Source organism: Cydia strobilella, chromosome Z (assembly GCF_947568885.1).
Source record: "Cydia strobilella chromosome Z, ilCydStro3.1, whole genome shotgun sequence".
NCBI classification, from domain to species: Eukaryota; Metazoa; Arthropoda; class Insecta; order Lepidoptera; family Tortricidae; genus Cydia; species Cydia strobilella.
The window spans coordinates 8,739,218-8,749,825 of record NC_086068.1 but is presented as its reverse complement, the minus strand read 5'-3'; the positions used below and the strand labels follow the sequence as shown (position 1 = coordinate 8,749,825).

The 10,608-nt window shown below is 37.4% G+C and overlaps 1 protein-coding gene across 1 annotated transcript; it reads right to left on the bottom strand.

Annotated features, from left to right (window-relative positions):
• Positions 1-6,224: 6,224 nt before the first annotated feature.
• Positions 6,225-10,239, bottom strand: LOC134754133 (uncharacterized). The gene is made up of 2 exons (XM_063690212.1): positions 10,103-10,239; positions 6,225-6,603 (listed from the first exon to the last, which is right to left on the bottom strand). Exons 1-2 carry the CDS (start codon positions 10,157-10,159, stop codon positions 6,361-6,363), a joined length of 300 nt encoding a protein of 99 aa, XP_063546282.1. The 5' UTR covers positions 10,160-10,239; the 3' UTR covers positions 6,225-6,360.
• Between the last annotated feature and the right edge of the window lie 369 nt (positions 10,240-10,608).

Here is a 10,608-nt window from a genome sequence, read left to right as displayed (position 1 = left end):
TAATGGAGTAGGTAGTCATACTCATTATGTCCATAGAATCAAACGCAGTCGTTTAAAATATTTTGTGATCTATATATTATATTTTTATTACAAACTTGTTGAAAAGCATAATTTGTTTAATTTATATCTCCTATTTTAAAGTATCGCCTTTTGCCTAGTCGGACTAAGCTAACTCTGCATAACTTTGCATTGACAGTGTATGGAAGAAATGCCATCGTAAACGAAAATATGACGTGTGTTGTCGAATTTGCACACTTAAATATGACTATGTTGTGGAACTTACACACTTGGTCACTTCAAAATATGACGTATGTTGTGGAACCTGCACACTTAGTCACTTCAAAATATGACGTGTGTTGTGGAACTTCACTCTTGGTCACTTCAAAAAATGACGTGTGTTGTGGAACTTGCACACTTGGTCACTTCAATGTTGTGCACAGTTAGCTTAGGGCCACTTGCACCATTCACTAACCCGGGGTTAACCGGTTAAACCTGGAGTTACCATGGTTAGGTACCAGTACAATTTGACACTGGGTAGACGGTAACCTTTTGAACGCTTTTCCTCAAGCGTCAAGACGTGGCTTACACGCCAATATCTCGACTAGTGAATAACGAATATAAACCTTATCTGTCAGCAGGACAATTGCTTTGACAGCGTCTGCCATGACCAATTTAGTGGTCGCTGGCGTGGTAGGCACGACAGCACACGACCTATTTAGTGGCTCTTGGCGTTCAAAAGGTTAACCGCATAACCTCCGGGTGGCCCTTAGACGGGCTCTTACTCAACTAGTCAACTGTGAAGCAGACTGTAGCCACAGAATAACTAATAGTACTGCGGAGTCTTAGTAATAGGGTCCCGTTTTTACCCCTTGGGTACGGTACGGAACCCTAAAAACTATGTAATCAAATCTTGCAAGTCGATTGTAAATTTTTAACCTATTTCTATATACAGAGATTAGTTCCCGATTCGCCGGATTCTTGTTTCGTCGGATTTTCGTTTAGTCAGATTGTGACGTAGGTAGGTACTAAAGTTAATCCGGCGAGTCGGGAACTAATTAATACAGACAGATAATCTGATACCTGATGATGGAGCCAGAAGAACTCTTCTGTGCTACTACCAGTTCCCTCGAAAGTGGGGTCATATGATTCGTTTCGACAAGTCCAAATTCACGTGAAATTACGTGTTTTTAAACATTTAAACACCACACTTATACCTGTATAACGCGCCATCGTAAACCTTATTGGAACGCATGAAGGTTAAAATAAATTAAACTGTCAACTGCCGTCTTTGGGTAAAACTAAAAATTGAAATATTTGTCAATCATATTATTTTTCTTAACACGATTTTCAACCATCTAAGAAAGTCTGGATTCGACTGCCAAATACTCGGTGTAACAAATAGCCTTGAGTATAATGAACGAAAAAAGCTGGTTTTGACACTGATAAATGATTGGGTAATCGATAGTCTCGTTATAACAAGCTGCTCCCACATAAAGCCTGAATTAATAGGTTTTCATATTCATGTTTATGAACACAGTTTTATTAATATACTTTTCACCTCAGCAGCTCGAACAAGCCTACTTTCGTCACTCCCTGGAGTAAGTAAAGTGCGACTTTCCTCACTCCAGGGAGTGACGAAAGTGCGACTTTCCTCACTCCAGGGAATAAAACAAAGTAGCTTTTTACTCTGCTGCCATTTATTTTTCTCTGTATTATTCTGTGTAATTCGAAATACATTTTAACCTTTAATATGTTCTCACTACTGAGGTGAAAAATTATATGTGCAACACGAGAGCAAAGTTATTTTACATCTCGTGTTTTTGAGTTCCTCGCTACGCTCAAGATTCTAACTTAGAATCATTCGCTTTCTCGGGACTCGAAATAAACACTCGCAAGAAAAACCAACTTTCCTCTCTTGTTGCACAAATAACTATTAAATATACTTTATTTTAAAAATACAGGTTGACCTTAGCCATTGGACAAACCCTAAAATCCCACGTAGGGTTACTTCTCAGGAATGCTATAACATTTTTTTTTTTATTAGAACAAAAGATAAAAAAATAAATTTTCATACAATAATTACTTCCAATGATCGGCAACAAAAAGAAACACACTGTATAATCATTGGCAGAGTGTTTTTGACAACTTGTTCGAAAATGTGCGGCAATGATGACATTTGTCAAGTCAGAATCTTAATTTCATAAATAAAAAAGATAATCAATAAGGTCGAAGAAGGCTTCCTACTATTTATTACCTCAGGAGCTTAACACATACTGGCTGCTCCAAAAGTAAAAAATCGTAATTTGTTAATTTCTTCGTAACCGCTACATCGGTTGTTATGATACTTGGTATACTGATTCTAAATACTCTAATGCATATGTACATTTCGGCTTTGTCTAATGGACACCCTGTATATCCAACCGATTGTACCTATTTAAAAACTTACATCACTTCCGAAACGTTACGACAGGAGACTTAGGGGCGTAGCCAAGTTGGCAATCGTGCATCGAAAAACGTTAAAATGTATCGGGTTAACAGATGTAACGAAAACTTACGTGTTTATATGTTTCGATTATCAGTTTCCATGAACGATTGTCATATTGGCTAGGCCCCCTAATTGTTTTATTGCCACTTATGTAAAGGCGCGGTTAAAGAGGTATTTCCCGTTGGATATATGGATATTACGTATTATTTTATGATTAATATGTTCCGTATCTGCAAGTACAGTTCCATAAGTCTCGTAAAATAGGTATTGAAGTAGAACTGTGTCACTTTGTAAAAAAAAAACAAAATTGCTTTCTTGGGGTTAGATATGAGGATATCACGTATCATCTGTATGACTATGATGTAACGAAAAGTCACGTGTTTATATGTTTCGATTGACAGTTTCTATTATGGAAGGTCCCCAGTAGCATAAATACGTCATAATGACGTCAGCGACGTCATTGTGACGTAATAATGCCGTCATTATGACGTCGCAGACGTCATAATGCTACCTGGGGTAGAGGTATTTTCTATGAACGGGGTATCAAATTTACCTTATCGCCGACGACGAATTCAGCTGCACGACATAAAAGTAGTAGAATACTCAGTCAGCAAAGAGTCAATTTAGCTGGATGGCTAAAAATTAGAATGAATAAGTAGCCAAACGTCTGGAAATATAAATAGTCCGTATGATTTGAATACTATTAAGCTGAAAGTGAAATTAGTTGATTGACATCAACACAGAACGAGTTAGCAGCAAAACGTCATGGAATGTAATTAGTCTGTATAATTAGAATACCTAATTCGTCGAAAGTAAAATTATTTGATTGACGTGAGGACATGAGCAAAGAACGAGCAAAACGTCTGGAAATGTAATGTGCCAATGTGTTTATATTTATATATTTTTTCCATACACAAAATAAATGTTTCAGCACTCCCCTCCTAAGGGAATTTTTTTTAGGAACTGCTGGTCAAAAATTTTGTTTAGACTTCTGTGTGACGTATGCGTGTGCCAAACGGCTAACGTATACATCGATTTGCAGTTTTTCTTTGAAATTGGGGTCGAGCGGCTTCCACTACTAATCCAGGGTTAACCCGTTAAACCTGGAGTTACCATGGTTACCTGTACGATTTGACACTGGGTTAACGGTTTAACCGGTTAACTCCGGGTTAGTGGGATGGTGCAAGTGGCGCTTAGTGTCATTAAACTTTATTAAAACACGGGACTTGTGTGTAAGTATACCTACCGAATCCTTTACAAAGTCAAGTGGGAATAAGACAAAGACGCACACCTAAACATTTTGATTTATACCTACGTCCATTAGAACTCGAACGGCATTCATAGCCTCACGGGCCCTCTTAGGGTTCGGTGAAAAACGACTGCCATAACGAGATGAAAAGCTATTGACTCACTGAATCCCGTATCTCTCCCAAACCGCCCTTGCGATAGAAATCTTGTTCACCCAATTTTAGAGTTCATATTTCAAAAATACGCTACTGAGATATAAGACAGTCTCCAGTAACAGTGGTAATGCGACAGTAAAACACATTTTGGGTTATTCGCAACATATAATTATTAATTAACAATATCTTAAGATTAGAGTTAAGTAGGATCTATGCATATTTGATTAAGGAAAGCAGTCGTTGTTGACTACCTCCGTCGATTCGAAGCTGCCTCAGCCATTTCGTCATACCGTCAGCAACTGAAGTGACTAAGCGAGCCGGGTGTCTACAATAATCACATTACAGATCATTTTGAACCCCTCACTTAGCTACTCCTAAGCGGGCACGCTGCAATCGTTTTCACAACCTCCATCACGGGGCTGCTTAGAGCTTTTAGGGGTTCGCAGATAGATTATTTTTTTATAAATTATTGATAAGAACAAAGTTACAATTTCAGGTGTACAAAGCTCCACAAAACTAGGTATATATAGTTTGACTGAGGAGTCAGGTTTCAGTCTCACTAATGGTTGGGGAGCCCAAGAGGGGTTTTTTGTAGTTACTCGAGCGCGTCAGATTAAGTATGAGCGATATGTTGCTACCCCGTGGAGTCTACCTTTACCACTTTTAGCCGTCTATGTTGAGCAGTTGGTTGGTGGGGGTTCAATTCTGCTTAACAAGTCGTTAAGCAGATTATGGATTTGGTCATTTTAGTCTAAATTAATGCTATAATTGTGCTTTTACTAAATCTGTCAATTATATGTATCTACGCATTTCCTTAATCTGACGGTTACAATGTGAAAATTGGGCGTCGAATTTGTGGTCGTCAGATTAAGGAAATGCGTACAATATAAATAAGTGTCATATTAAGTTATAGAAAAATTATAGCATTAACTTGGAACAAAACTACCAAATCCACAATCTACTTTACGATTTTTGTAACTCTCCACCAACCCCCCGATATTTAAAAAATCTGTAGACGCTTTCCTACTCGCTGAAAAAAAAAACTTTATTTAACCTTTTTTTCTTCTTATCTAATCTTTCGATTCCAATAGACTCTACGACGCTCGAGTAACTACATATTTAGCATCGCCGGCTCCCCGGCTATAAGTATAATTAAGTTATATACAGTGTGGAAAGATAAGTCGGGCCCTGGAGGGAAACTACCTTAAATCCTTAAGCTGGCTCATTTTACTTAAAGGAAACATTCCTTTATTTTTAAAAAGAATCAAAACTGCATTCAAAGATTTTCTAAAACTCGCTTGCCTCGCCCGGGACTCGAACCAACTAAAATTAAAAAAACAGACACCCTATTTTATTATACCTACTTATCGATAGTATTATTATTCAGGATAAAATTTATCTAACAAACATTTGGTTCCTGTTCACTTTCAACAAGTAAAAGACACGTAACAGTTCTCTTATCTCTCCAACATTCAAAGACTTCGTATGAAGTACACGCTTGCTAATTTATCGCTAAGTACCTTGTTGAAATCTTCGATAAGAAAATCGTTTAATGGTAGTAATACCTCTAAACTTCCTATGAAACCGTTAGGGTTGCGGTAGAAAATGTTATTAGGGGCATACACCACAACACTTTGCTGAATGCTACAAGAAATGAATTTCAACGGCGACTAATTTTGTGTAGCCGGAACGAGGGGGCTCATTTCGAACAATTTATCAGTTAAATAATTTAAGTGTAACAAATTGATAGTAAAATAAAGTTAATGTTAGATTTATCGATCATTTTTATTTTTAAGACCAAATGTTTGTTAGAGAAATTTTATCCTGAATAATAGAACTATCGATTAGTATAATAAAATAGGGAGTGTTTGTTTTTTTAATTTTAGTTGGTTCGAGTCCCGGGCGAGGCAAGCGAGTCTTAGAAAATCTTTGAATGCAGTTTTTTCTTTTTAAAAATAAAGGAATGTCTCCTTTAAGTAAAATGAGCCAGCTTAAGAATTTAAGGTAGTTTCCCTCTAGGGCCCGACTTATCTTTCCACACTGTATATATATGGTGGAGCGGGCGTCGCAGATCTGCGAAATCAACTCCACACTCGCGTTCGCGGCTTCGCGCCTCGATTCGCGCACGAGTGTGGAAGGGGCTTATCATATATATACCTAACATATAAAAGTACGTCTTAGCAATATGCTTATTTCGAAAACAATTTTGGGATATATACAAAATTCAAAAAATGAACAAATACTGCACTGTTTTGCAGGTTTCCTTCTAAGCTGAATTAATTGGATGCTAATTATTTGTCGAACACAGCTACTGATGCCGTGTTACTCGTATTACATCTATCACGAGAAAAAACGATTTACGAATAAGTACATCTGTTAGCTTATTTTAATCTTCAGAAAAGATTTACTAGAGATGAAGGGATCGCTGTTTACTTACTTGCTGACTTAGATTAAACTTAGAATTTAACTAGATTAGATTTTGGGGTTCAAAATCCGCCGCTGGACGAGGCTATTCATGAGAAATGGCGGCAAAGGTGGAGGGCCGCTCGGTTTCTCATCCTGGTACTTGCCTAGACCCAGAACGGGCCAGACTCGGTTCTCGACACCGGAGTTGCCTTCCGTTCGCTGCCGCATCCTCGTGGCCTTCGATAGCAAGTCCGCATTCAACATGTTTTCGAGGTATCGGAGCTTGTGCGGCAGTACTATTTTGCATTCCTGTAACGATATTCTAATTAAATCTGAAAAATATTGGAAAAGTTCTCCTTATATATAAAAAAGTCAATAAATGTGCCAACCAAGTTTGGAAGTGATGGCCAAACGATAGCTACGCATTTTGTTTGCACACTCAACGTCAACATAGCACAGCAAAGGCTCGTTTGAAGTCAGGAGGCGAAGCGTGGCGGCATGTGCAAACTGATATCAATTCCACTGATTCGTAAAATAACATATACGAGTACATTGTCAGCACCAGAATTTGCACGTATACCTACCTTATTTTGTTGATTTTTACCGGACTGCGAAAGGTTTATTGATTTTAAGTCTTGAACGAGTGTGCGTGTTTTATGTACCTACTGTGTTCCACGATTAGTCAGGTGTCAAAGCTAATCAGCAGATTTTAAAGAAAGTGGTGTTCTGGATTTATTTTTGGAGCCCGTGTGGAATAAGGCTTACATGTTTGTTTTATTACTTAACACCCCATTAAAAAAACGCTTGCAGAGATATTTTTCCTGAGACATACGCATGTCATCTTTTTAACCGACTTCAAGATTTCAAAAGGAGGAGGTTATCAATTCGGTTGTATGTTTTTTTTTTTTTATGTTTGTTACTCCATAACTCCGTCATTTCTGGACCGATTTTGAAAATTCTTTTTTTGATTGTAAGTATATACATACAGATTGGTCCCGTTTTGGTCAAAACGCAGTTCTGATGATGGGATCCATGAGGAATCGAGGGAACTCCTCAAATGTAAAAGGCATACATATAGTGATTTTTGTATTTTCATCAACAAATCCAGCATTTCCATTTAAAAAAGTGACATTTGATGAAGTGCAGCTGCTGATGATGATCAGAAATATCAGAATGGAACTCTTTAACTACGCATAGTTCACGTTTGGCGATTTGTCCTCTTCGTTATGATTGGTAAGCAAGTTAGGTTTTCAAGACACATTTTTGTCAAGCTCGAGTTCTGATGATGGGATCCATGAGGAATCGAGGGAACTCCTCAAATGAGAAAGGCATACATATAGTGATTTTTGTATTTTCATCAACAAATCCAGCTTTTACATAAAAAAGTGACATTTGATGAAGTGGAACTGCTGATGATGATCAGAATGGAACTCTTCAACGACACATAGTTCACGTTTGGCGATTTATTCTCTTCTTTGTGGACCCAGACCCAAACTTGGACTTGGACTTTTTTTTGAACTGCGATCCTCACAGAACCGAAATGCTATCAGAACATTGGGTTAGGTTAGGTTAGAACTATGACCCTTACAGAAACGAAATGCTACTAGAAACGTGGGTGGTTTGACCTCATTTTAGTTAGGCAAAAGTTGCTGTCTTTTTCATTTCATTGTCTGGAGTGCACCATCAACAATAAGTAACCTTTCAACGGCATCCCCCATTGAAGTCGGTTTTTTTTTTCTTAAAAATTATTAGATAATAGAGTGTCGGAAACTAGGCACTACTTTTATCTTTTATTTTCAGAGAAGAAAGTAGCTCGACCGATTTACGAAAACGAAAACGTATTGATGAGGCACAAAATAATGGTTAAATTATGTTTTCTAATTACTATTTTCTACCCACAGATCTAGAATGTACCTACGCGTAGCGTAAGCGTCATTCTACTCGTAGATACAGATCTGCCTTAGGTCCACAGGTCTAGTCTAGGTCTAGGTACACAGGTACCTATCAGTACTGTGTACTTTATCTCTTCCTTATGCATAGTTTTGGGCCCAAGAACAACGTGACGGGCCGTTAATATACTTTTCCTTTCGCTTTTGCCGATGTATGATTGTCGACTTGGCCGTCTGACTAGTACTATTATTAAGTACCCAAAGAATTGACCAACAGTTGCTACTATTGACTTTCGGAACAAGTACCTACCTACTTAAACTACATCTGGGGGCCTAGCCAGGATATCAATCGTACAGCGACAAATGCCAAACGAAAACAAAAATTGTAAGTATCGATATGACAGATGCTACTAAACGTCACAGGGCTATATAGTCATATCATTATTTCATTTTAACAAATAGCTTTGTCCCTACTTGCGAAAGTAAAACTTACAAATGTATTTTAGGGGTACGCTTAGGGTTGCAAAGCAACATGCTATGAGGTGTAAACACTTAAACAGGACAGTCGCGGGTTATATCCTCGTGAGGCTCTGTGTTCAAAATATAACCACTATCCACACAGTCAAATGGAAATTTGTAAACCTTATTGCCAAGACATAAGGTTCAACGATGATCAGTTAAGAGTGTTGCTGTTAGTACGTGTTTGAAACAGCCACAATTTACATATTAGGAACCCACCCGGTTAGGGTGTAATTAACATCTCCCAAGGGTATGCAATTCACGGCTACAAACACGTAGAACACACTTCTTTTTGTATTTAAAATGGGGCGCTTGATGGCACTGAGTGTTAATGAAACTATTTCATGACAGCCAATATTTTTCTCGGTCAATGTCATATTTTATTTAAGGCAATCTAAGAGCCCTTTACCGAGCAGCGGCCCGTGTCCCACCCATACGACCGAAATAGCATTACCTATTCTATTTTAAAAACTCAATGACCCGTAACTTAAAGCCCGATCTATCAGTGGGTGGAAATACACGGAAAATATTTTCCTTTATGATTAAACTAGTTGTAGGAAGCTGGATGTTGTGGACAAAAATGTTGAAAACGGCCCGGAAAAGTATTCAGTTGAGTAATATCAGTGTGCGTTATTCTTTACCTTTGTAGAAAGAAATCTGCAGATTAGGTACGCTGTTCTGTTAAGCATAAATCTAACTAACACTAACTAAAAATACATATTGTAATATTAGTTTGGATAAAATCTTTGTAGCCTTGCATGATTCACTAATTCATTGCAAACAGCTGTTTTACAGAACGTTTTCTGCTTGTATTAGTGTAAGCTGTAACAACATAAATATTCTTTACCCGTCGGGAGCATGATGAGCAAAGAAGTGTTGAAAGAACCTATAAATAAGAATTACGACAAACATTTTGTTAGGTACCTATATACAACTCAAATGTTACATATGTTACGTATTATGGAAACGCAAAACTTTTTTATATTTCCAAATTTTCTGTTTCTAATTGTATTTTAATAGGTAATAAATAATCTCTATGCAAATATATATGTAAGGTTATTATGAATAATAGTATAATGTACAAATTTACAGTAGGTATGTCCCCTATACCGTAAAGTAGGTACCTACATGTATACCTCATTTATATATATTTATTAATAATTAATGAATTCGAAGAAATTCTAATTATCGCTCCAGTCATATTTTTTTAATCTACGTACTTAATGTTGGCCATTTTGAGTAACGTGATTTCCAATGCTTGATGTTATCAATAGATCTACATTCCTCCGAATAAAAGTAAGACCGAAGTTTTCTTGGCCCTAGTTAAACATAGCCCCTTCCATATATTATAAAATCACCAGTATTGACTGCCCTCGCAGTTTTATTACAGTTTTACTTACAATTATCGCGTAGCCGAGCACGACGGCAAGAAGCAGGGCGACTTTACTATGCGCCATAGCGTCTGGTGAGTGATTGCAGTTCCGGCTCTCACGGCGTAACTTCTCGTAACGTTGCCCTTGTTGTCAATGCTTGCGCCAGCGCACGAGTCGAGGTCCTGGTCTATCCAGTATATCGTGATCCTTCTAATCTTTGTTTATTTATCCTGCTATCTTAATGAAATTTGTGACGATGTATATAATTATATAATATACTTTATTGTAACCATGGTATTCAACATACAATTGTTATAAATAAAGTTAGTAAAGTGATGTAATTCAAAATAGCTTAAAAGCCGGTGAAAATAAACAGTCTGTCGGTGTACTAAATTAGAGCTTATAGGTGATTGTAATATGGCATAGAGGCCGGTCGAATATTTGGTTATTACTAAATCTGTATACGACAACGAATACCTTGTATACCTGAGTAGTGAGTGGCTATAATGCTTATTGTGTTTTCTTGATGCAAG

Bases quoted from the DNA above. Each gene is read 5' to 3' on its own strand.
- LOC134754133 (XM_063690212.1), bottom strand. From the start codon at position 10,159: ATGGCGCATAGTAAAGTCGCCCTGCTTCTTGCCGTCGTGCTCGGCTAC. The intron at 6,604-10,102 runs GTAAGTAAAACT...ATATCGTTACAG, and splicing joins TGCTCGGCTACGCGATAATT to GAATGCAAAATAGTACTGCC.